Raw genomic sequence first — 27,995 nt, 5'->3', positions numbered from 1 at the left:
GACTTTGAGAAAATTTAATTTTGTTAGGTCTAATATCACTGATTTACCTCCACACCTGGCTACGTCTACTAACATTCGCTCGGATGATATTTCTCTAGATATGGTTAGGTTGTGTTATCTTCGTATTTTGAATGCTCTCTGTCATATTTTCAACTTTTGTCTGGTAATGTCGGTTTATCTTAAGACATGGAAATGTGGTCTGGTGACTCATGTTCCTAAAACGAAACCAGTTAAAGACTTGAAAGATTTAAAGCCTATTACCATGCTTCAAGTTTTGTCTAAAGTGTTATAGAAAATTATGACTGATAAACAATCTGGTTTTAGGAGTCAGTATAGCTGTGCCACAGCGCTTCTTGACTTAACTGATGATATATATATAGATCTCTTGATGTTGATAGATATACTGTACTTGTGATGTATTCTTAAATTTGTTGGTGTGCTGTTTCTTTGTTTAAGAGTTATCAATTTATTCTGAAAGTTAAAGTATTCTTCTTATCATCTTTATGCTGATGATTCCCAACTTTATCTGAATTTCCTGCCTTGTGGGCAATGGGAAGCTTGTGATAAAGTAATGGAGGATTTAAATCAGTTATGTATAGAAATTAAGAGATATGCTCTTTTGGTCAACCCTGACAAGACTCAAGGTATTTTATTTACTAAAAAAGGGTAGTAAAGAGGGTAATTAATTGTTATTTTGGTAACAGTAAAGTATTATTATTATGTGTGAAATAACTTTAAATCATAATTATGAGGTCTGTAAAAAACACAAAGAGCTATTTCAAGCAATTTAAACAAAAATATAGGATAGAAAATCAGATAAATATAAAATTGAATATTATTTTAAATTTAATTTTTATTCAATTAATATTACAACACACTTATCTGTAAATTTGACAAATACAGTAGATGCGGGGACGAAATTAAAATAAAAATTAATTATAAATCTACTTAATTATAATAAAATATAACTCTACTAAATTAAATTGCTGTAAATAGATTATTTTGTATAAACGGGGCTCAGGGATATATTTATTCTCTTTATAAAGATTAAAAAATGAAGATAAATTAATAACTCAAAAATCAAATTAACTAATCGTGCGACAAATAATTAGATTTTAACACCACATTCTTGAAGATACAAAAAATATATGTACAAAAAACTTCTCATTCCAATTAAAATGAAATTACTTTTTGTCGCCGATAATCTTTATACTTTTTGGGGATTCACAGAACTACTCGATGAAGTCACCTTTTTGTTATGACGCACTTTTTTAACGTAAGCCTCGATCAAATTTTGAATTTTTTGTGGATTTATTTCACCAGATTTATTATGACAGATCTAAAACAAAAATTTTAATAATCCTACTTTTAAAAGTAATCTTATTTACCTTGGGTACAGCTCTCCTCAAAATATCTTTGTACTCTTCTTTATTAATGTGTTTCTTGTTATAATGAGGTTTTAAAACCAATTTAACCTCCTCAACAACCCTTTCTTGTCGATTCAACTTCTTTAAATACTGTAATATGATAAAACATCGTCGTTTTAGGTTTTAAAATGGTGCGGATTGAAAAAAAAAAGAATAATTTTTATGGAAAAAGGGTACAGTTTGTCGTATTGTGGGGCGAAAACACCCCCGGCTTTGCGTTTTGATAATTTAATTTTAATTCTTTTTTTTTATGGAATACTCACTTGGAGTTTCTCCTTATTACAGACACTCGTGGGCCCCACAGATAACACCCATTCATCCACAAACTAAAAACGATTAATTAATATTTCAAACGCATGCCTTTTTGTCTTTTTTTTTGTAAATAGCGCGCCGCACCTTACAGACAGCTTGTACTATTTTTTAAATAATATTAAAATAACAAACAATAACAAATTAATAAAAAAAAAATTTTATTAATTTGTTATTAACAAATAAATTTATTAAACTCACCTTATCTTTAACCTGCATCTCAACAGCAGAATTAGGTACATCGTCCAAAATCTTAAACGAATCCTCATCGATTTTTACCCCAACTTGTTTAGTTTTACCACCTTTCTTATATTTAGAAGCCCCCTTTTTAACTCCACTTTTCGTCCCACCTTTTTGAAAAGTATTAATTGGAGACGACCCGAATAAAACATCGAAAGTATTTTGTTGTTTAGTAGGCGATTTTTGTTGTTGTTGATTTTTATTACTAACATTCACTTTTTCTTTTTCTTGTTGTTGTTGCGATTTATTTGCCTTATCAGTGGGAGGTTCAAATAAATCTTCATAATCACTTGATCCTGGTGAATATGGGGAATCAAAATCCAACGTAACATCGGCATCTTGAGATTGCGATAAAGACTGCGATTTACGACTTTGAGATTTATTAACCATCGGTTTAATCGGTGTCGATTTTATTGGTAATTTATTCGGTGAAACTTTTACGGGTGATGATTTTGTTGCCGTCGGTAAAATGATTCTTGGTAATGTTGAAGCTATAGGTGGCGCTATTAAAGTACTATTTAGAATGTTAATTCTTGATGAAGACGTTGATTGTGATATTAAATTACTCATTGGAGTGGACGTGATTAAGTTGTTACTTGAAAATTGTGGCATCGTTGGTGTTTGGGGTTGAATCACTTGATTAATTATAACCCCAATGTTTAATTGTTGATCGGTTTTTGGCGAATTTTTTTCTGGGCTATTCGCTTTAGTGCTGCTTTGTGAGTCGGCTGGTTGGATATCAGCTACAACAGGTGGAGTGTGTGATTTATCATCATCTTTGTTATTATCAGAACAACTTTCTGTGTTTTCTTCTTTTCCACTATTCATAACTTCTAAATCAACGGGAGTTGGAGTACGTGATTTTGTAGGATCAAAAGGATCGTAAGCATCGGGACTACTCGGTGGTGAATTAGGAGGTTCTGGAGGTGTGTTTGGTCCTTTATGTTGTTGAGAGTTATCATTTGATCTCTCCTCTAATTCTTCCTCCTCTTCCTCTTCTTGATTCTCATCGTTTTCTAATTCATCCGGTTCATGAAGCGGATTAGAAATCGCTCTCATTTGATTTTGTTTAGGGTTTAATGTGAATTTGATTTGAGGTTCTGGAGGAGTTTTTGGACCTTGAGAATAATTTTGTTGTCTCATTGTTTCCGGTGTTACAGCTTGTTGTGATGAATCACAAACCACGTCTTTTTCTAATAAAATATCGTTACTTTCATTATTTTCGCTATCGGTTAACACGATTACGTCTTGATGAGGTGGGGTTAATTCACGGAATGGTGAACGATCTAAATCGATGATTGCCACAGGTTTTACAGCTGCCATTTCTTTCTTCTTCCTTTTACGTTCATCAGAAACTTTACGTTTTTCTTTACGAACTAAAAATTAAATTCAAAATAAGAAATTAATAATTTTTTTTTATAACGTTTTAAGTTGGTAATAATATACGCTGTCAAATTTAAAAATCAACATAACCCAACTTTTATTTTTTTTATTTATTTACTAAAAATGATTCTTTTTAAGGGGGGAACCACATTTGAAGGTTCAAAAAATCGATTTTTAGTTAGCAACTATCCAAGAATATGCTGTCAAAATTACAAACCGAAATTCGCATTCGTTTAGATTTTATGAGCATGAAAATCGGGGAATGCTTTTATAATATCAAACGTTTTTGATGCCTTTTTAGAAATAGAAGCTGCTACATATATCACAACAATTATTATCAACATCGATACTTCAAGATGAGCAGGATACAATTAAAAGTATTTTAATGCCAAGAATGAATAAATCGATAAAACCGATATATACAGGGTGAATAAAAAGTCTGGAACACCTCAAAACGAGTTTCTTTTTGAAAGAATCCTTTCAGGTGTCAAAGACTATAATAAATTTGTCGTCTTTTCCTATGTCAAAATTTTTTTTACACATTTTCGGGGTTAAAGGGAGCAACATTTTTTTATTATTTTATTCGATAATCTTTTTTTGATACATTTTTTTGAGTATCTTAGAAAATATTTTTATTAATAAATATTTGATTTGGAAAAATTTCTAGTAGGCGCTAAAACTAATTGAAAATGCTTTCAAACTATCGCGATGCATGAACTTATCGAAATAATCCAAATAGGCTTTGTTCGTATCTATGGTTACGTTGAATGATATTTTTACAAACAAATAAATGATTAGTTGTTTGGTAATTTTGAACATTCAAAATTACTGTAATGTGTTAGTTAAATCAAATTTTCTTCGAAAATACATAATTCTACTGTTAATTTCAAGAATTCTTCTAAAAAATGTCTCTTTCTGAAAAAGATAGAATTAAAATCCTCATGATGTGTGGTTACGGAGATATGAGAAGAACCCCTGTGGAAGTCTGCGCACTTTTTAATGAACTACATAACGATCGCCCAGCAATATCACGATCCATGGTGAGTAAAATTCTTGCTAAATACAGAGATCATGGGCATGTGCGCGACTTGCCAAGATCATCTGGTCATCCCACAATCAATGAAGATGCACAACTTAAAATTTTGTTAAGAGTTGCTGATTTGAGTCAAACTACTATTTATTCTCAATGTATTACACCGACATAAATTCCATCCTTATAAAATTTCACTAACTCAAGAACTAGTAGGTGATTTTGACCGTCTACTGCAATTCTGCGAACAAATGCAAATTCTGTGTAATAATGACCCAATCTTTGCGAAAAATATTGTTTTTTCGGACGAAGCTACCTTTTCTTTAAGTGGAACTGTAAACCGACAAAATTTCAGATATTGGGCCTTAGGGAATCCCAGGTGGATGCAGGAGACACAGTTTCCAAGAAAAGTTAATGTTTGGGCTGGTATAGTGAGAAACAGAATATTGGGACCATTTTTTTTAATGAAAATCTGACAGGCGCTAGATATTTGCAATTTTTACAGGAAGATGTGGTTCCAACGACCACATCTTCCCAGACAAATTCACCACCTCATTATGCCCTTCCCGTTCGAACGTATTTGGATGATATTTTTCCACAAAAATGAATAGGTCGACGTGAGTTTTTAGAATGGCCACCTCGTTCCCCAGACTTAACTCCCCTGGATTTCTTTTTATGGGATCACTTAAAGAGTAAAGTATACGTTAATAAACCCGCGAACATCGACGATTTAAAGGTACGAATTCGGGAGGAGATAAGAAAAATTGAACCTGACATAATTGATAGAGTGCAAGATGAGTTTATTTTTAGGTTAGGGCACTGTCAAATAGTAAATGGACAACAGTTTGAGCATCTTATTCATTGATATTTCAACTGGCCTTGCATGCTATGGTATAAAAAATGGGAATTGCAACGTCTACTAGAAGTTTATCCAAATCAAATATTTATTAATAAAAAAAATTTTTTTTCGCAAAATTTTTCTTATGTAACCTAATGCAAAATTTGCTCTAAGATATTCAAAAAAATGTATTCTTTCATATTATCGAATAAAAAATTGGGGTTGTCATTTAAAAAAATGTTGTCCCCTTTGATCCCGAAAATGTACGCCACTGTAAAAAAAATTTAAACATAAGAAAAGACGACAAATTTATTATAGTCTTTGACACCTGAAAGGATTCTTTCAAAAAGAAACACGTTTTGAAGATATTTGAGGTGTGCCAGACTTTTTATTCACCCTGTATGTATATCTTAAATTTATACAATATGGGTGAATATTACGGTAAAATTACTTTTTCTTTACATTCTAGTATACTTTCTATGATGATACGTTCTAGTTCTAGGTCTAGTGTTAGTTCTAGTTCAATAAAAATATAAAACATATAGTTCGTTTTTTTTCTATAATACTTGTCAATGTAAATTATTTAGGGTTTCTGTTGGTATTATCTAGGACCCTTATAAAATTTATGTTGTTTTCATGGTTTTTAGTAACATTTTCAGTAACTATTTAGTTGAGGTTAAAATACTGATACATTTTTATTTAAATACGATTTTCACGAAGTACATATTTGTTGTAAAAACGTGCTACAAAGTAATTAATAGAATAAAATACCTTTTCTAGGTAAATAAATGGCAAATAAACACCCCACAATACTTTTTATGCAACTTTTCTTTTTGATTAACGAAAGCTCAAACGTCAATGTGACATATTTACTTCAAAACATGATAAAACAAAACTCCCTGTTAATTTTGCCAACTTTACAACAATTTAACAGGTATTATAGAAAAAAAATGAACTATAGTAATATCTTATACTAACTAGCGCTACCTACCACTGCCATTAGAACTAACACAAGAGCTAGAACTAGAATCATTCGGGTTTAGCTGTGTTGAGAGACGTGTGACTAGCTAAACCCGAATATTTCTAGTTCTAGGTCTTCTGTTAGTTCTAGTAATAGTGCTAGTGTAAAACTAGAACTAACACTAGGCTTAGAACCAAAAACATTCAAGGGTAATGTTTTTTATTCTCTTTTTTGTTTTTTGAGATAAATGCATCATGTTTGGACACATTTTAAAGGTTTTCGAATAAAGAATACATCATGAAAGAACACCATGAAGTTGTCCATTTGTCTATTATATGATAATTAACTTCAAGTGTAAAATGTCAACCTCAATTTTGACATGTTTGTAATCTTCATTAAAAATCCTTTAAAATGAGCCCAAACATGACACGTTTAATAGACAAGCTAAGCCTTGACGTCACAGAGATGGGCGGAGCTTATACTGACTCCAAACAATTTCGTTGCTAAGATAAATCGCCAAAAAATGTCATATGAAATTTTATCACTTAGTTTATTTTATTTTAACACTAATTGAAAAATTGCATATTATTATGGTGATTTACCGTTAGCAACATAGTTAGCAACGAAAATGTTTGGAGTCGGTATAAGCTCCGCCCATCTCTGTGACGTCAAGGCTTAGGTTGTCTATAGATGTGTGACTTTTTAAAAGACATTTCCAATGACATTTTTATGGCGGTTTATCGTTAGCAACTGTGGTTAGCAACGAAATTGTTTGGAGACGGTATAAGCTCCGCTTAGCCCTGTGACATCAGACTTAGGCAGTCTATTGCAATATTACTCGAGATATAAGCAACTTCCGGTTTGAAATGTCAACGTCATTTTGACATATTTTTAATTTTCATAAAATATCTCAAAATTTATTACAACTTTTTTGTTTTTTGAGATAAATGCATCATGTTTGGACTCATTTTAAAGGTCTTTTTTAGTAAAGAATACATCATGAAAGACACCATGAAGTTGTGCATTTGTCTATTATATCATAACTAACCTCAAATTTAAAACGTCAACCTCAATTTTGACATATTTGTAATCTTCATTAAAAATCATTTAAAATGAGTACAAACACGATATATTTACCTCCAATATTAATGAAGTTATGGTCAACTTCCGATTACAAATGTCAACGTCAATTTTGAAGCCTACAACTAGAACGTGTCGGGTTTAGCCGTTCGTCTGAAGACCGTTCACCTGCATTGAGATTTATATTCTTAGAAAATAAGTTAATCTATAATGAAAAACTTTTTGATATTAGATGAAAATTGAAATGGCTAAACGTCCTGCGATTGGAGAACTCTAGGTACGACATTAGTGCATAACATTGTTGTTTTTGGATAGAACTATTCAAAAAAATTCACAAAAGTTGTTCGAAATATAAATAAAATGTCAAAATTTGATTAAAAATGAAACAAAATGAGCCTCCTAATGTGGTTTTCCCCCTTAAATTATTATTATTTACATACCTTTCTTTGTGGTTTGTTCCGAGGTTGTATCCCTCCTTTTTTTCGTAACATCCCTTTCCCCCGTATCTTTATTAAAACTAACACTAACCAAAATATTATTTCCAGATGCAAAAACTTCTTTACTCGGAGGTGGGGTTTTATCCCGCTTCCTTTTACGACTTTTCTCGACCTCTTTCCTTTTGTCTTTCTTTTTCTTATCCTTTTTCTTTTTATTATTCAAATCATTATTTAAAATTACCGTTAAATTTTGCGGTTGAACTCTTTGCGGTTGATTCGGTTGTTGTTCAACAATCCTCGGAGGCGTCCAGGACGGCGTCAATCTTTGTTGCATTTCAGGGCTAAAAGATGGAGATCTCGACCGCGTCCAACCACGATTTCTTCGTTCGTTTTCACGTCGTCTTCTAGTTGGCGATGGAGACGGTGTTCGAACATGTTTTTTACGCTCAACAGAAGATTTCCGGGTAATTCGTTTTTTACTACTTCTACTTTTTGATCTGCGTTTTCTTTGGCGAGATCTCGAGCGACTTCTCCTTCTTTCACTGCGACTTCGCGATCGTACTCGTCTTCTTTGTTTCCGTTCGCGCGAAATTGATCTGGAACGTGATCGTGATCTAGATCTGGATCGACTCGATCTTGACGCCGATTTTCTTCGGCTTTTATCTCTCCCGAATTTATCTCTGCGTGGTTTTGCGATTATTGATCGGACGTTATAGCGCACGATTTCTTTGCGTTTTTCTTTTTTCTTTGATTTTTTATTTTCTTTGTCTTCTTTTTCGCGCGATTTACTTCGAATTTCTTCTTTGTCTTTTTCGCGATAATTTCTATCTTTGTTGTTACGCGAAAGTTTTTTGAAATTCGCCCCACCAGTTACCTGATTATTGCAATTCGATGATTCAGGTTCTTTATTTTCATTATTATTTTGGTTATTTTCTCCTTGTAGATTCTCGGATAACTCTTTTTTCTTTTTTAATTCTTCCGCTTTTTTTAATTTATCAATTATTTCGCCTTCTTCGAAATCTTCAGGTTTACTAAAATCTAATTCTGATTCTTTTGCATTTATTTCCAACGCATCTCCGCCGTCAGATGTCGTCTTAACTTCATGGGATTCATCAAAATCATTTCGATCTTCCTCATCAGAAATCATTTCCGTTTCCAAACCATCCAATCCTTCTTGTTTACGCTCATCTAAACACGGTGTATAAGATCTCTCTTCTTCACTAATATCCTCAGTCATGTTTATAATATCGTTTAATTGAAACGAAGGTGTTTCTTGTTGAACATTTTGGTTGGTTTCTATAACCTCAATAACAGGATTTGGTTGCGAATTATTAATTAGTGGGTTAGTTATTGTGTTATTTGTCGAAAATGGCTGCATTTTAACTAATTCTTCATCCTCTGAATCGCTATATAACCCCAAATTATCCTTTTTTGACGATGAAGCATCTTTTGAATAACTTGGGGGGTGATAAATTTCTTGGGTAATCAAATTGTGATCAATTTTCTGCTCCGAATTCTCCTCTTTCTTTTCATCCTTTTTATTGTTATCAATCAAATTTTCTCCCAACAACTCCAAATCGGTTTTTTTTGCTAAATTAATACTCTCAGACGAATAAATACTAAAATTTGGACACCCTTCTTCATCACTATCGTCATCATCGTACTTCTCCTCTTTATTGTGCATTGTAGAAACAGTTTCATTTTGGATTTCTGTTGTTGAATGAGGCATTTGAACGTTTTCGACGCTGGGTTCAGCTTCTGTAACATCCACTGTTGAACTTGAAACTTGATCTTTAATTTCATCTTGTTTTTCCGTGTCGATTATTAAGTCTAAATCGGAGTTTGCGTCTTCGTCGGTTTGAGTTGTCGGTTCGGAATTGTTTTGGGGCGTTTGATTCTTATCAAAATCTTCGAGTCGGCTTGTCGAAACGGTTTCGATATCGCTGTAAATGTCTAAATCGGAATCGCTATTTTGGGAATTGTTTGATTTATTTGAAGATTTTTTATCTTTTTTTGTATCATCAAAACAACTTTGGGATGTCGACGCGAAATTTTCTGTCGTTTCTGGAGAATTATTCAAATCAGAAACGTTAGAATCAGAAATTGTTGAAGTTGTAACAACATTATTAATTGTTTCGGTACTAACTCTTCGTACATTTTCATCTGAATTACTTGTTAAAGAACTGGGGGACGAAGAATTCCCAGAACTATTCCCATAATTCGGCCTTTGCCTTAAATACTCATCTCGATAACTATTTACATTAATCCCTCTCGAGTTATTTGCATCGACATGTTTATTTTTGTTATTATTGTTTTCAATATCTTTTTTATCAATTTTTATACTTCCATCTCTATTAAGGGATAAAACGGAGTCTCTCGCATGAAATTTCGTTTGCATATCTAAAATGTTATCTAATAGATTTGAAGTGGTTGGTTGCGATGGCAAAATAGCCGCTTTTCTACGAGCTGCGCGTCTAAAAACTGACGCATCCGATAAATTTGGTCTCCGACGGCGCACTAAAATATCCAAGCCGGTTTCAATTTCCGAATCGGAACTAGGGGCCGAATTTAAATCACCATCGGTTCGACCAAAAATGTGTAATCGAGGAATCCCCGCTTCGTTTCGTTGAAAAGCTGTGAAAAAAATTAGAATTAATACGTTATTATAGAAAAAAAAATAATTATAAAATTTATTTATTTTATTAATTTAAGTATATTTTCAAACAATCTATCGTTTTTAGAGATTTTCATACTGTCTAGAAAAAATGCTGAATACCGAAAGACCTAAAATACTAATAATTTAATTTTATTATTATATTCGTAATCTTTATAAAAAATCCTTTAAAATGAGTCCAAACTCGGCATATTTAACTTTAATATTAATGGAGATACGATCACTTCCGGTTTGAAACGTCAACGTCAATTTTGACATATTTGTCATCTTCATTAAAAAACCTTTAAAATGAGTCCAAACAAGACGCACTTATCTCAAATAACAAAAAAGTTAGAACAAAAACATTAAACCTGAAGTTTGCAACAATGAAGATAGCAATTTAATTTTTAAATATTAATACCAACCTTAATTTTTTTATTTTTTTTTATTATATTTTTGTGTTTGTGACAAATATTAAGACATTTTATAAAAATTAAGAATATGTCAAAATGACGTTGACATTTCAAACCGGAAGTTGCTTATATCTCGAGTAATATTGAAATTAAATGTATCATGTTTAGACTCATTTTAAAGGATTCTTCACAACGATTACAAATATGTCAAAATTGACGTTGACATTCTTAACCGGAAGTTGACCATAACTTCATTAATATTGGAGATAAATATGTCGTGTTTGTACTCATTTTAAAGGATTTTTAATGAAGATTACAAATATGTCAAAATTGAGGTTGACATTTTAAACCTGAAATTAGTTATCATATAATAGAAGTTTTATAACTGAAGTTAATCTAGTGTTAGTCACTTTTCCGCACTTTCTTTTTAACGTGTTTTTGGGTCATTTCACGTTGATTAAAAAAAGTCGATTTTTTAAGTTACATAATGATTGAATAGAGGCTCTAAATTGTAAGGTGCTCTCCACTGGGAAGCCAACTTACTGGCCAACACATGGCTACTGCTATTTTTCTACCTCAAATGAATGGAAAATCACGAAAATTTTCTTATAAAGCTAATATTAATTTTGGCTGTACCAAACTTTAAAAAAAATTCTCTTTCATATTCCGTAATAAAAATGTATGAATATCGTAGGTTCCGGGGATTGCTATTTGAAAAAAAATAGAGATGAAATTTAAAATCTATACCAAAAAATTGCAAAAAAATTAAATCCTTAGACCAGTCTAAACGATTTTTCCATAAACCGTTTTTACTTGTTTTAACGAATTTATCAGTTACTTTTGGGAAGCACTGTATATATGAGTCAGATGAGGAATATGACACTAATTAGACAAAAGTTGGTTCATCTATAGTTTCCATGATTATCAGAGTAAAATGATTTGAAGACAGTACACTACACACACAATTTTGATGTCTACATTAATTTTGGACTAAAAACGAAAGGACTTATTTCGAAATCGAAACATTTTTCCTCGTAATAAGATTTTTTAACCCTTTGTGTCCCGACGGTACTTTAAAGGACCGGTAGTTTTAAATATTAATTTTACACCGTAGTCATCTATTCGGCGCATTTAGAGTTGTCGGTACTTTCTACTATACAAGAAAGAATCTGTATAAAATATGACACAATCCGCACTATAGGGTTTTTTGGTATATTTAAACTTATTCGTCCAGGTGTGAGGTTAGAAGTTTAGTGAAAAGTGGTGTTGTTGAATTTTGTTGTTCAAAAAGGTATCTCTTTGATAAATGGTTATTAGGTGTATTTATTACAGATTATTTTAAAGAGAAAGCTTTGAACTTTAATTTAGAACAAGTCTCATTCCTTAATTTCAATAAATACGGCTTCCCGGAATTTTTAAATTAGCATCTTTTTGACATTTTTAGGTTATACGAAAATGTATGTTTTGTTTCAATACCTCTTTTCTTAATATTTTTCCAATCCAACCCATCAATTATTATACATCATTTTAAAGAGAAAGCTTTGAGCTTTAATTTAGAATAAGTCTCATTCCTTAATTTCAATAAATACAGCTTCCAGGAATTTTTAAATTAGCATCTTTTTTTACAGTTTTAGGTTATACGAAAATGTAAGTTTTGTTTCAACATCTTTTTTCTTAATACTTTTCCGATCCAACCCAACGATTATTACAGATTATTTTAAAAAGAAAACTTTGAACTTTAATTTAGAACAAGTCTCATTCCTTAATTTCAATAAATACGGCTTCCAGAAATTTTTAAATTAGCATCTTTTTTTGACAGTTTTAGGTTATACGAAAATGTAAGTTTTGTTTCAACATCTTTTTTCTTAATACTTTTCCGATCCAACCCAACGATTATTACAGATTATTTTAAAAAGAAAGCTTTGAACTTTAATTTAGAACAAGTCTCATTCCTTAATTTCAATAAATACGGCTTCCAAAAATTTTTAAATTAGCATCTTTTTTTGACAGTTTTAGGTTATACGAAAATGTAAGTTTTGTTTCAACATCTTTTTTCTTAATACTTTTCCGATCCAACCCAACGATTATTACAGATTATTTTAAAAAGAAAGCTTTGAACTTTAATTTAGAACAAGTCTCATTCCTTAATTTCAATAAATACGGCTTCCAGGAATTTTTAAATTAGCATCTTTTTTTGACAGTTTTAGGTTATACGAAAATGTAAGTTTTGTTTCAACATTTTTTTTCTCAATATTTTTCCAATCCAACCCAACAACTATTATACATCATTTTAAAGAGAAAGCTTTGAGCTTTAATTTAGAACAAGTCTCATTCCTTAATTTCAGTAAATACGGCTTCCAGGAATTTTTAAATTAGCATCATTTTTTGACACTTTTAGGTTATACAAAAATGTAAGTTTTGTTTCAACATTTTTTTTCTCAATATTTTTCCAATCCAACCCAACAACTATTATACATCATTTTAAAGAGAAAGCTTTGAGCTTTAATTTAGAACAAGTCTCATTCCTTAATTTCAATAAATAAGGTTTCCAGGAATTTTTAAATTACCTTCATTTTTGACAGTTTTAGGTTATACGAAAATATAAGTTTTGTTTCAACATTTTTTTTCTCAATATTTTTCAAATCCAACCCAACAACTATTATACATCATTTTAAAGAGAAAGCTTTGAGCTTTAATTTAGAATAAGTCTCATTCCTTAATTTCAATAAATACGGCTTCCAGGAATTTTTAAATTAGCTTCTTTTTTGACAGTTTTAGGTTATACGAAAATGCAAGTTTCATTTCAACATTTTTTTCTCAATATTTTTCCAATGCAACCCAACAATTATTATACATCATTTTAAAGAGAAAGCTTTGAGCTTTAATTTAGAACAAGTCTCATTCCTTAATTTCAATAAATACGGCTTCCAGGAATTTTTAAATTAGCATCTTTTTTTGACAGTTTTAGGTTATACGAAAATGTAAGTTTTATTTCAACATTTTTTTTCCCAATATTTTTCCAATCCAACCCAACAACTATTATACATCATTTTAAAGAGAAAGCTTTGAGCTTTAATTTAGAACAAGTCTCATTCCTTAATTTCAATAAATACGGCTTCCAGGAATTTTTAAATTAGCTTCTTTTTTGACAGTTTTAGGTTATACAAAAATGTAAGTTTTGTTTCAACATTTTTTTTCTCAATATTTTTCCAATCCAACCCAACAATTATTATAAATCGTTATAAAGAGAAAGCTTTGAGCTTTAATTTAGAACAAGTCTCATTCCTTAATTTCAATAAATACGGCTTCCAGGAATTTTTAAATTAGCATCTTTTTTGACACTTTTAGGTTATACGAAAATGTAAGTTTTATTTCAACATTTTTTTTTTTCAAAATTTTTCCAATCCAACCCAACAACTATTATACATCATTTTAAAGAGAAAGCTTTGAGCTTTAATTTAGAACAAGTCTCATTCCTTAATTTCAATAAATACGGCTTCCAGGAATTTTTATATTAGCTTCTTTTTTGACAGTTTTAGGTTATACGAAAATGCAAGTTTTATTTCAACATTTTTTTTCTCAATATTTTTCCAATCTAACCCAACAACTATTATACATCATATTAAAGAGAAAGCTTTGAGCTTTAATTTAGAACAAGTTTCATTCCTTAATTTCAATAAACATGGCTTCCAGAAAATTTTGAATTAGCATCTTTTTTGACACTTAGATTCACTTAGCTCAATATGTTTTTTCTCAAGATTCTATCAGATTTTCGTCGTTCTGTAGCTACAGGTCTGATAAATAAATATTCAAATTTAGTGCGTCCACGAAAATGTCGTAGCGCAAGTTCAAAAGAAAGAGGAAGTTATGAAAATGTTCTGCCAAACCTATTTATGTTGTAATGAAAACTCTTTCTCTGAATATCACAATGTGATTTAGCTAAAGCAATCGTTACTTATTTTCTAACGTAATAAAAACGTAGTAATATTTTTATATTAGTAATAAAAGTTTTTGTATACTGCAACATCACTAATAGTAGTATATTTCAATGCTTGGCGGTACTTCCAAGTACCAATATCCCTCCTGGAATGGGGGAATTGCATATTTAGCCAAAATTGATTCCAAAGGCCTTTACTGAGTGTATTTTGATAGCGTTTTAATTCTGTCACAAAAATTTTTGACTTCTTGGGACACAAAGGGTTAAAATAATGTTACTAAACTTTTAGAAACTAAACTTTTTAGAGCATTTTTGTTAAAAGTGGACATTAGTGTTAAGTAGAAATTACGAATTATATTAAAAAAAAATAAACATAACCTCACATAACCTAAAATAGTAATAAACATAATCATAACCTCACTTTTTTTTGTAAATATAAATTATTTACTCGTTTTTAAATTTAAATTTACCTGTTAAATCGTTACAATTATTCGAAATACGAACATCCGGTAAAAGTTGCCCATCCGTTCGTAATTTACAAATTCCAAGTTGTGCCGCAAGTCGTTTTTTGACCGTTTTTGGTACAACCGCTCGATTTCTTCTCCGAGGAACTTTCCGTTTCCTTCGTTTCCGTCGTTGCTTAACTTTCGTCTCAATAGCGACGGTTTCGCCCGTGATTTCGTTAGTTTCATAGACGATTTTAATTTTGGTGCGTCTTTTGGTTCGTTTTTTCCGGCGTCTTCGAGTCGTGGACGTCGAGGTGGTATTTCGAGTGGTCGTTTGAGCACGATTGGTTTGAATCGTTGAACGCACTCGTTCCATGTGACGTGTTCTCGGTAAAGACCTTTAAGAAATCGTTTAATTTCAATTTGATTTGGTTCTTTTTAATGTTTTAATTTTGATAAAAATAAAAAAAAGGATTTTTTTTTTGGAAAAAGCTTTTAATAAAATATTTCTAAATCTACATAACACAATGAAAATTTAATTTTATTAGAAATTTAGGGCGACTTTTAAATATTTTATTGTTAGATCAAAAATAATAATGATTTTATTCACCTATTCATTACATTCCTTTGATCCAATTCTAATCCAATAACGTGATGAACAGGTGTACAATACGGGCACATCCAAACTCCTTCAGGGATTTCATCTAACGGAGGGTCCAAACACAACATGTGGTACCCCATATCGCAAGCATCACACAATAACATCGTATCTTCATTATCAGGAGATCCACAAATTTGACAAAAAGTTAAATCAAGTACTACATCATCATCAGGGATTTCTTCTTCTTTCATAACAGCAACTTGATTAACAACTTTTCCATTAATTGATTCCCTGTGTAACACAATTCCAAAAGGTTGCCTGTCCACGGGGCATGTTTGAACTTTTTTCGCCCACTCCAATATGCAATCAAGACAAAACGAATGATCACAAGACTCAGGGGTTCCAATATCTTGATTTCGAAATTTTACTAAGCAAATGGGGCAATGTTCGCGTTCTTCACCCCCGGACGTTTCAGAAGAAGCTTCAATTTGAGGGTTATTATTGCTTGGTTCCTCAAGTTCCCATTCAGATTCTGAACAATCCGAAGAATCCTCCATATTTGAAAGGGGGCGAGCGTTACGACGCAAATGAATGATATCAGAACCAGATGATGTTGAAGTATTACTTTGTAAATCGCTGTTTAAACGCTGTATTAAAAAAAAAGAAATTTTTAGTTTAATTATGTCTCAAACATCGAATTCTTTTTACCGTAACGCGTCGTTTATGCACGATTTCAATGGAACTATCACTATCGGAAACACTATCACTAATATAGTTTCTAACCCTAATCTTCTTGGGTTTAGGAACGGATTCGAAGGAGCTATCACTATCTGAACTTTCACTACTGCATATAGCCTCAGGGAGACGTTTCCTGGAGCCCTTTTCTGGGGCTTTATCGCTATCCTCGCTCATATCGAAAACCAGTTTTCACCTTAAAAAAAATTCTTTTGTAGCACTAAAGATGGCATTTCACGGCGAAATATTTGCTTAAAACTAACGTTAGAACACCATATGGTTATGGTATCATTATTTTTCGGTTGCGTTTTTCCTATATCGCCACTAATAACGTGCGTTTTGGGTTGTTTTTGTTGGATTCTTCTAAATGATAAATCGGTGTTGAAAGAACTAAACTAAACGTCCGCCATTACTCCATTCGTACCCCTCTGGCACTTTACGGAACCGAAACGATAATGAACATAGTCACGAACGTCATAATTAGTGTGACGTCAAGCGGTTAGATGGCGCTAATTTTCGTTTAATCGAAATCAAACGGTTTAATGACAATGACAGTTTAAACCACAAAATAATAAAGTTGTTAAAAATAATAACAATTAAGGTAATTTAATTAATTCACCAGTTTTCTTTGTTGCTTCGAGACATTCAATGTTAAAATTTAATGATTTCAAAAGTTATTTTATTTTTAATTTCCAGTGAAAGATTCGAGAAACCAAATTAATAAAGCATCCGCAATATCAGGATGCTTTATAACGGAGACACAATTTGGTCGAATAGAGAGCAAAATTCTGATATACAAGACATGTATAAGACCAATAATGACATACGGAATAGAAGTGAGGGCAGAAACAAGCAAAACCAAGAGCATACTACGAGTGGCTGAGATGAAGATCAATTGGACCGACATTTAAATGGTTTTTAGAGATTTTTATGCTGTCTGGTAGGTAAAGGTGTTCTTATTTATTTTAGAAAAAATGCAGAATACTGAAAGACCTAAAATACTATTATTAAACCATTTGAAGAACAAGAAACACTATACAGGGAGTTTATAAAGCTTAGTTACTTTTGATGTTTTTCAAATGGCTTTTTCTTAATTTTTTTAAAAGGAACACACTGTATATTGTGTGCTAGTTGAATTGCTCATCAAGTTCCCTTTAATTAATGATAAGCATGTCTTATGTGTAACTTTACTTGTTTTGCTGATATTTAGAATTTAAAGAAAAATGTGTAATAAAATGTCATTATTGTACTGAAAAAAGTGACAGAATGTAATATATTCTGTCCTTTTTTTTGTTTTTTCTTTTTTGTTTATCTGTCATTTGTAAATCAGTATATTATATTAAAATACAATTAAAAAAAACTCTAATGAATAAATAATCAAAACGTGATAAAAATATACAATTACATAGCAGAACAATAAATCCTTTTTTTAATTACTAAATTATTTGAAGGAGCTCAACAAAATTGCAACAAAATTTTATTACTTACATCTTTTTAAATCTCATAAAGTACCAAGTTGCATTAAAATTTATACTGATCATTAATTAAAGGTAACTTGATAGACAATTCAACCATCACACAATATACAGGATGTTCCATTTAAAAAACCTATGAAAAAGCCATTTGAAAAACATCAAAAATAACTAAGTTTTATGAACACGCTGTATAATGTATCTAATATCTTTGGTTACTATCATTTACCTACTGGCTTTGACTATTATCTGACATAGTTTCAAGGCAAAATTGGAAAAAAGGCCTTATTACATCGTTTTTAAAAAGATCCTGCATTGAACACATTTTAGAAAAGCAATTAAATATCTCAGGAACTATGAACGCTATGAGTTAGTAAAATATACGGCTGTATAAACAAATTTAATTCTATTTAGAATATCAATATAAAATATACAGCATGTTCCATTTAAAAGAATCTACAATACTCTCCATTACGCCTAAATGGAACACCCTGTATAGGTAAATAGTATAACAAGTTGAAAAACGAGTGGCGAGGCCACGTGCTTTAAGTCTTATGAAACGTGTTTTTTATGCTATTTTTTGTAATTCGCGTTTCTATCAAATTTTTTCTCAAAAATAAAATAAATTTTGACAATGTAGGGAAATAGGTATGTAGCAGTTGGTAGCACCGTAACACTTGAAAATAGAAATTTGAATTGACAATTAGAAACTGTCAAAACACAAAATGTATTCACCTATCAAAAATGTTTCATGTACACCTCCCAAAATAAGAGAAATTATTTAGAGTTCAATGTCCTCATCATTATGGACCTTGTATTCGATGCTAAGAACGTGTTTAAACATCCATAGACAAACATTGCCACATTGACAGCTAGAAAAATTAATGACCCAATGTCACCAACTTGACCTGGTTCCATAAAATGTTACTAAAATCTCATTACAGCATCGGATGCTGTAAAGAGTGTCATTACAGCACCCGTTTGAGTACTGTAATAGCTTTCATTACCGTCGCGAATTACAAAAAATAATTTTATCTACAACTATTGAATTATCTATTCCTTATACAATTGATTTTTGACGGGTAATGACACTCATTACCCATGACAGACAAAGTGTTGAATAATGAGGCCATTATTCCACACTTCTGACACTGCCTACTAATCAAAAAATAAAATATTAACAGAAATGACAGCTTTCTTATATTGAGGTTATGTCTGAAATGTCTATCAAGTTTATTTTTTTTTCGTTTTTTTGATTTTTTTTTCAAAATTAAATAGTTGTAGATAAAGTATAGTATTCAACTTGCGTATAATGGATGTTACCCACTCAGATTACAACACTCGCTCGCTCGTGTTGCAACTTCTTCTTCGTGGGTAACAGCCGCCATTATACGCTTGTTGAATAATATACTATTACGTAATAGAAACCGGTGAGTCAAACAACGTATAAAACATTCTTTTCTTTCTCAAACGGTTTAGCAACTATCGTTCGACGGGATACTAATAACTCACCCCCTGTATAGATTTTAAGTCTAACTAGTTTCGGCCCGTTAGAATAAAAAAAATTAAACCCTAAGTTAGCAACAATGAAGATAGCAAATTAATTTTTAAATATTAATACCAACCTTAATTTTTTATTTTTTTTTATTATATTTTTGTTTTTGTGACAAATATTGGACATTTTATAAAAATTAAGGTTGACATTTCAAACCGGAAGTTGCTTATACCTCGAGTAATATTGGAATAAAATGTATCATATTTGGACTCATTTTAAAGGATTTTTCACGACAATTACAAATATGTCAAAATTGAGGTTGTCATTTTAAACCTGAAGTTAGTTATCATACAGTGTGTCCGTAAAGTAACGGATATAGGCGATAAAATCATTATAAACGGTTTATGGAAAAATCCCTGGAACGGGTCTAAAGATTTAAATTTTTTGCAATTGTTTGGTGTAGATTTTAAATTTCTTCCGCCATTTTTAAGCGAGTTATGACGTCATCGGTATTTTTTGCAAATGGCAATCCCCCATTTTTATTACGGAATATGAAAGAAGATTTTTTTTGAATCCAGTACAGTCAATATTAATATTGCATACATAAGAAAATTTTCGAGAAAAATTACTCTCAAGTTTAACTACTTCAGATTTGTTGACATGATGAAAATAGCAGTAGCCATGAGTAACTATTGCAGTTGACTTCTTTAATACAACATATCCTGATCTGAGCTGTGACTAAATTTAAACAGCATGGCCATCTCTCGAAGCATTTCTCGAAGTCTGCCTTACTAAATGTTGCAAGAGAAGTTCAATAAATCGTGGTTTTGGATGGGCAAGAAAACCATCATGTTACTGAAAGGAATATTGGGTCTAATTTAGACATTAGTAAATCAACGGTTCATCAAATTTTAAAACCCGCAAAATATCATTCCCATAAAGTAAACCTGATTCACGAGCAATGAATCGTAGTTTTTGCAACGACGACGAAGACTTTGTCAAAAACATATTTTTTTCGACGAAGGGACATTTACATTGAGTGGACAAGTAAATAGACAAAGTTATCGGTATTGCGCTACCCAAAATCCAAATTAGCCAAGAAAATCGCACACCCAATATCCGCAAAAGATTTGAGGAAACCTTAAGTGGAAAGAGATGTTTAAATTTTATCAAAGCGGTGTCATTCCTTACATCCCGATAATGTTGACACAACTCAATTCCAACGACAGTTATTCCAACAAGATGGCGCGCCACCACACTTCAAGAAGCTTTACTAAATCAGTTTTTGACACTCAGGGAATTGTTTAGAATAAATGGTTACCATAGTTACTCATGGCTACTGCTATTTTTATCATTATACAAATTTGAAGTAATTAAACTTCATTTCCTTCAAGTCCTTCGTTTCATTAATACACCTTTTTAAACTTTAATTTTGTAAATTAGTGAATAATAATCTGATTTCGACTATGATACGTAATCTTTTTTGGCAAAACAAAAAGAAATACTAAAAAATTTGTTTGTAAAATGTGTTGTGTAATATAACGTATGTTATAGCTTGGGTTATCACTTCTTCGTAATGAATAACAATTTTCTGCTTTTTGTTGTAACGAATTATTTATTGTTAAAGGTACGACACAACTCAAACGACGTTCTTACAAAAATCTTATGGATAGTGACGCGCTTGTTATTTGTTGCCAGCAACAACGAAAACAAAACAAAAACCTCTTATTACTATGCTTCTTGACAAATAGAAAAACTAATTTACATACAAAGTTTTTGAGAAAATTTTCACATACAGGGTGTTCCGGTGACTCGGGGCATAAAATTAACCTCATATACTAGAGCAAAAATGATGACGATTCGTGAAAAAAAATTATTATAAAAGTCTTCAAATGGCCAAAATATGGGCCATCAAAGTTCAGAAATTTTAACACATTTTTCTAAATATTTCCAATACCATTTATGGTAGAGCGTTGAAATTTGGTAGAGGGTAAACAAATATCAAGCAAAATCATTGAATCAATTTTGACTTTGATCGGGCTGCGGCAACCATGCTATACAGGCTGTCCCTAAAATTTGTTTGCTCAGAACTTTTTTGTTCGCTCGTAACCCTACATTTATTTTTGTACTCTTGTTCGAAGTAACATTGATCTCAGTTCGAAGTTGATCAAATGAATCAACAATTTGCAACCTCAGTTGATCAACTGAAGTTATTTCAACGCAGTAAACTAGTGGTTTAACGCGTTCCCATAAATAAAAATCTACAGGTGTAAGATCCGGCGATCGGGGGGCCAACTTATGGGTGCACCTACTCCTCGTCCAATCCACCGTCCCGAAAAACGTTCCCTCAGAAATTCTTGGACAGCCTGTGTGCTATGCGCAGGAGCACCATCATGCATATACCACATTGCTTGTCTTGTGTTTAAAGGAACGTCATCTAAAAAATCATCTAATTCTTCTAAATGTCGCCTGTATGTATGTCCACCCAGCCTTGATGGCAAGAAAACGGGTCCAATAATTACATCGCCCACAATGCCAGCCCAAACGTTATGAGAAAATCTCCATTGTGATTTCCAAGTTTTCTTAAATCTTGGATTTTCGTCCGCCCAACTATGTAAATTTCTCAAATTGAAGATTGCATCTTTAGAAAAAGTGGATTCATCTGTAAAAAGTACTTTTTCTAAAAACTGATCATCAATTTGGATTTTGTGCTGCATTATTTGGCAATATGCAGACTGCATATTGCATATTGCAGTCGCAGTGAGTAATCAGCCAGTCGAACTTCCTGAACTTTGTAACTATGAAATGGATAAAGCTGTTGCTCGTGAAGAACACGCCAGACAGTTGTTTTTGAAGTTAAAAAATGCCTCGCCATATCTAAAGTACTAGCTGTAGTATTTTCTTCTACGTAGTCTAGAATATCTTCTTCTAGTTCGGGTGTTCGGGCTGATCTTACGTTACCGTTGTTAGTAAATTTCGGCTTACACGTCCCATTTTCCCTTAAACGGGTTTTCATCCTTAAAAATGTTTTTCGATTGGGCGCTCTGCTGTTCGAAAATTTCTCCTGATAACGGTTAGCGGCTGCTTGACATTGCCCTAATGTCAAAATCATGTCAGTTTGTTCACTAAATGTGTAACTCTCCATTTTGAACACTTAAAATTAATAATAACTAACAGATAACTCGGAAACAGTCAATGTTATCAAAATTTTCAAAGAGTGATAAAAGTTTCTAAAATAAATTTTCTATTAAAAAGTACAAAAATAAATGTAGGGTTACCAGTGAACAAAAAAGTTCTGAGCAAACAAATTTTAGGGACAGCCTGTATAGCATGGTTGCCGCCGCCCGATCAAAGTCAAAATTGGTTCAATGATATTGCTTGATATTTGTTTACTCTCTACCAAATTTCAACGCTCTACGATAAATGGTATTGAAAATATTTAGAAAAATGTGTTAAAATTTTTGAACTTTGATGGCCCATATCTTGGCTATTTGAAGACTTTTATAATAATTTTTTTTTCACGAATCGTCATCATTTTTGCTCTACTATATGAGGTTAATTTTATGCCCCGAGTCACCGGAACACCCTGTATAATTTTCAAAATTTGCTATAAAATTAATTTCTTGAAGGATCCTTGTGGAAATATCGCCAATTATTAATTAAAGCATCCTCTTTTTAATGCAAAAAGCCGTTTTGAAAAATCACTTTTAGTTCTTGAGAAATAAATTTTTGAAATGATTGACAAGAAGAAGAAAACAAATTTTATTCTGTACCCACTACATAAAAAAAATAAGAATAACAATAAAAATATCTATATGTATATACAACAAAAATAATAAAGTTAAGGGGTGAGAATAGGGCTACCGACCAAGGTCTTTCTGCCCGTGATTTTTGTAGTCGGCGGCTTGTTTCAGTCTTCTCTGACTGCCAGGAGTTTTTGGAAGAGAAGAGGTGGGTGTTGTTGCGAGGGTGGAGTAATCGAGGCGATATAAGCGTGTGTTGCAAGGCGTTGGTAGGAAAATTTAGAATGGATTTATCGGACAAAGATTGAAGACAGTAATCAATCAGTAAGTTGGTATAGCAGATCATTGCTAGGGTTAAAGAGGGGATTACGGGGGTTCCTAATTCGGGTGATGGATCTCAGTGCAGATCTTTCCGCTACTTCCAGGTGGTACTTCGTTCTTCTTGGTGCGTTGCTTAGCAGTATTGATCCATATTCTATGATGGGCCTGCATATGGTCTTGTAGATGTGCGAGGCACATGAGGTAGAGATTCCGCGACCGCTGAACGAGAGAGATTTAAAGTGTTTGGCGCGTGTCTTTACTTTCATCTTCACCTTAGTTGCATGAGTGGAAAACTTAAGCGTTCTGTCAAGTATTATGCCCAGATACTTACAGGTTGGTGAGACGGAGATTGCCGTTGATTGGATTGTAATTGTGGGAGAGGGAGCGCGGGGTGAGAGGAATGGGACAAAAATTGTGTTTTTGTGGGATTGAGTAGGATGCGCCATTTTCGGTACCAATTTTCCGTTTCGTTTATGAGCGTCTGCAGCTTACGGACCGAGGAAGTGATATCCCTACTGTGCGAGACCAATGCTGTGTCGTCGGCGTAAAGAAGAGAGTATGCAGTGAGGTTAAAGGCGTCTGGGTTGTCGTTGTAAAGATCGTGGCAGAATAGATTGTATAGAGCGGGAGAGATAGGCGAACCCTGAGGAAGGCCTTGCTGAGCAGAGAAGCCGTGGGAGAAGTGATTTTTCAACTTCACGATGGAGGAGCGATTCGACAGGAATTGGTTTATCAGGGTTAGAAGGTAGTATGGCGTTTTTAGCTTATCCAGTTTAAATAGCAACCCTTTGTGCCACACGGAGTCAAAGGCCTTTCGGACGTCCAGAAACACTGCTGCAGATTTCAGTTTTACAAAACGTGCCGCCTGGAAGTTGGAAACCAGAATAGTTAGTGGCTGGGACGTTGATTTGCCGGATTGGAAGCCAAATTGGTAAGGCGGAATTTTCTTTGATACCGCAGCCAGGAGCTTGTTCTTCAAGTGCGTCTCGAAGAGTTTTCCAATTACGGGGAGCAGTGAGATGGGGCGATAGTTGGCTGGATCAGATAGAGAGGAATCCTTCTTGGGAATACAAGTAATAATTGACGTCTTCCAGTCGCGCGGGAAATGCTGAGTCGTAAGGCAAAAGTTGATTATTTTTCTGATAAAGCCATGGATGTTAAGATCTAGACTTCTAAGCAGTTTCCTTGTGATGTTATCATAGCCGGGAGCGGTATCTTTTCCCTGTCCAAGAAGAGTAAAATATTCGTCTTCCAACATGAGAGCATCTTCGGGTGTCTCGAACGGTGTCAAAAATGCGGATTCGTACCAATTATCTATAATGCTTTCATTGTGGGAATAAAACGATACATCCTCGGTAAAGGTGAATACACCTTCTAGGTAGTCAGCGTGTATGTTGACAATCTCTTCAGGGTTGGAGTGCACACCGCCATCGGTAGGATCAATGAGCTCCTCCGTTCCAGGTGTCTTTTGGTATCTTGATAGTTTTCGAATTTCGTGCCAATAGTTTCTTCCTTTAGACAGTTTTATTTTGTCACAGGCTTCCATGTACTTTTCCGTTCTGTATTGCTGAATTAGTTTCTGTATCTTTTTGTTGAACTCATTAAACTTCTTTTTCAACTAAGGCACTTCATATACCATGAAGTCTCGATGTAGGCGTCTTTTCTCTTTGATGAGTCTGATAATAAATGGAGGTAGCGGAAAACTGTAGTGTTTGGTGGTTCTGGATGGGCTCGCTTTGTCTATCGACTCCTTAAGACATTTGTTAAACCTTGAAATCGTGTCAACTGTGATAGTCTGATGTGCTTCTATGAAGTCTTTCATTATTGAGTTAACTGTCTCCATGTCGCAAAGCTTATAGTTTTTAATTAAAGTCGGAACAGGTTTAGGTACGTTGGTTGTGACGTTGACATAAACTAAAATGCCCAAGTGATCGGAGCATAAATCTGGAACAACTTCTACCTGTGTAATTAGACCGCGGATGTTTCTTGTGCAGAACAGTAGATCAGGAGTAGAGTTCGGATTGTTTTCCATAACGTACGTGGGAGGAGTCGTGATTTGTACGAAATTGGACATATTCAGGAATTGTCTTATGTGTTTCCTTTTGGTTGGATTCGGATTGAAGTCACCAATTATGAGACATTTGTCGTGCAGTGAGGCCATGTTAAATATGGATTCTTCAATTTTACTAAACGGGTGAATATAAATTAAGAAAACATGTATTAAGTCTGTCCCGATAGTGATACAAAAATGAAGTGCATTATTTAATGGAGAGTTGATTGCGGGGGGGTTGGATTTTCTCAATTGTATCGTGAGGTGGCCCATAGCCACCGCTCCTCCTCTGACTCCTCTATTTATAATATTGCCGTGATTTTGGATTGACGTCCAGTTTCTAAATGTGATGGAAGACTTCGATTTTGTTTCCACAAACATTGCGCAACGGATATGATTGTCAATGATGTAGTTTCCGATCAGATGTGATTTCGGATGGTAGCTGTTAATGTTTGCGTACAATAATTTTATGCTGGTCATTGTTGATCTTGCGGAATCGAGGATTGGTAGCCGTGGATAGGTTCTGTAGGAGATGGCTTAGAGGTGTCCTGGAGATCAATCATGATAACGTACATGTAACTTCCAGAAAATGCGACAATCGTATCGATTTGGTAGTTTTCTACAAATTTCCGTTTGAGGGAATTGATAAGCTCTTGACGATCGCGTGGTTTGGGTGAGTTAATTTTTGAGAGATAGGTATCAATAAAAATCGTCAATTTTTTCGAATTTTGCAATTTTAGCCGATTAAGTTTTAAAAATTCGTATAAAATCCATTTCTTGGAATATGAGTATGAAAATTTCCCAAAGTGTTAATAAAAGTGTCTTCTTTCCACTGAACCAACCCATTTTGAAAAATAATTTTTAGTTTTTGAGAAAACAATATTTGAAGTTTTGATAAAATTTTCAATGTTGCAATTTTCATCGATAATTATCAAAATTCGCTATAAAATTAATTTTTTGATGGATCCTTGTGGAAATATCACCAATTATTAATTAAAGTATCCTCTTTTTAATGCAAAAAGCCGTTTTGAAAAATCACTTTTAGTTCTTGAGAAATAAATTTTTGAAATGATTGACAATTTTTTCGAATTTCGCAATTTCCGATTAAGTTTTAAAAATTCGTATAAAATCCAGTTTTTGGAATATGAGTATGAAAATTTCTCAAAGTGTTAATAAAAGTGTCCTCTTTCCACTGAACCAACCCATTTTGAAAAATAATTTTTAGTTTTTGAGAAAACAGTATTTAAAGTTTTGATAAAATTTTCGTTGTTGCAATTTTCATCGATAATTTTCAAAATTCGTTATAAAATTAATTTCTTAAAAGATCCTTGTGGAAATATCACCAATTATGAATTAAAGTATCCTCTTTTTAATGCAAAAAGCCGTTTTGAAAAATCACTTTTAGTTCTTGAGAAATAAATTTTTGAAATGATCGACATTTTTTCGAATTTTGCAATTTACGCCGATTAAGTTTTAAAAATTCGTATAAAATCCAGTTTTTGGAATATGAGTATGAAAATTTCTCAAAGTGTTAATAAAAGTGTCCTCTTTCCACTGAACCAACCCATTTTGAAAAATAATTTTTAGTTTTTGAGAAAACAGTATTTAAAGTTTTGATAAAATTTTCGATGTTGCAATTTTCATCGATAATTTTCAAAATTCGTTATAAAATTAATTTCTTGAAAGATCCTTGTGGAAATATCACCAATTATTAATTAAAGTATCCTCTTTTTAATGCAAAAAGCCGTTTTGAAAAATCACTTTTAGTTCTTGAGAAATAAATTTTTGAAATGATCGACAATTTTTTCGAATTTCGCAATTTCCGCCGAATAAGTTTTAAAAATTCGTATAAAATCCAGTTTTTGGAATATGAGTATGAAAATTTCCCAAAGTATTAATAAAAGTGTCCTCTTTCCAATGAACCAACCCGTTTTGAAAAATAATTTTTAGTTTTTGAGAAAACAATATTTGAAGTTTTGATAAAATTTTCAATGTTGCAATTTTCATCGATAATTTTCAAAATTCGCTATAAAATTAATTTCTTGAAGGATCCTTGTGGAAATATCACCAATCATTAATTAAAGTATCCTCTTTTTAATGCAACAAGCCGTTTTGAAAAATCACTTTTAGTTTTTGTAAAAAACAATATTTGAAGGATCCTTGTGGAGAAATTAATCGCAAAAGCTTAGAAGTAATTTCAATTAACATTTACTATCTACTTATTGTTATTAATTCTTTTTGGATGTAAAAGAATGTAATTAAAAAATATTCATGAAATTAATCATGAAATTATTACAAATTTATTTTTACAAAATCGAAGTGATTCACTTAAAATGGAATAAAAGAAGTGAGGAATACAAATTGTGCCAACAAAGCCCGATTATTTTCTTTCCTTCCACCGCGTTCTTAAAGTGTTTTATGGTG

At 32.4% G+C, this 27,995-nt stretch overlaps 2 protein-coding genes across 4 annotated transcripts in view; one reads left to right on the top strand and one right to left on the bottom strand.

The window, feature by feature from the left end:
- Positions 1 to 835: 835 nt before the first annotated feature.
- On the bottom strand, positions 836 to 16,937 carry LOC111423539 (PHD and RING finger domain-containing protein 1). Of its 3 annotated transcripts, none has more exons than XM_071195437.1 (9): positions 16,754 to 16,937; positions 16,464 to 16,699; positions 15,765 to 16,402; positions 15,179 to 15,552; positions 7,709 to 10,339; positions 1,938 to 3,352; positions 1,691 to 1,753; positions 1,389 to 1,517; positions 836 to 1,339 (listed from the first exon to the last, which is right to left on the bottom strand). In XM_071195437.1, exons 2-9 carry the CDS (start codon positions 16,665 to 16,667, stop codon positions 1,208 to 1,210), a joined length of 5,586 nt encoding a protein of 1,861 aa, XP_071051538.1. In that variant the 5' UTR covers positions 16,668 to 16,699; positions 16,754 to 16,937; the 3' UTR covers positions 836 to 1,207. The 3 variants fall into 3 exon arrangements, with proteins under 3 accessions (XP_071051538.1, XP_022912548.2, XP_022912549.2); XM_023056780.2 differs by having other exon boundaries at positions 16,464 to 16,686; positions 16,754 to 16,936; XM_023056781.2 differs by lacking the exon at positions 1,691 to 1,753 and having other exon boundaries at positions 16,464 to 16,686.
- Positions 16,938 to 17,022: 85 nt separating this feature from the next.
- Positions 17,023 to 27,995, top strand: part of LOC111416999 (putative uncharacterized protein DDB_G0277255) — a 30,106-nt gene continuing 19,133 nt past the window's right edge. The window contains exons 1-2 of the mRNA XM_071195441.1: positions 17,023 to 17,091; positions 17,187 to 17,430. The gene's annotated coding sequence lies outside the window, so the exon portion shown is untranslated. The remainder of the gene's footprint in view (positions 17,092 to 17,186; positions 17,431 to 27,995) is intronic.

The sequence above is a fragment of the Onthophagus taurus genome, chromosome 3 (genome assembly GCF_036711975.1).
Source record: "Onthophagus taurus isolate NC chromosome 3, IU_Otau_3.0, whole genome shotgun sequence".
Lineage (NCBI taxonomy): Eukaryota > Metazoa > Arthropoda > Insecta > Coleoptera > Scarabaeidae > Onthophagus > Onthophagus taurus.
The sequence above is the reverse complement of the archived record's forward strand: the minus strand, read 5'-3'. Positions and strand labels throughout refer to the sequence as shown.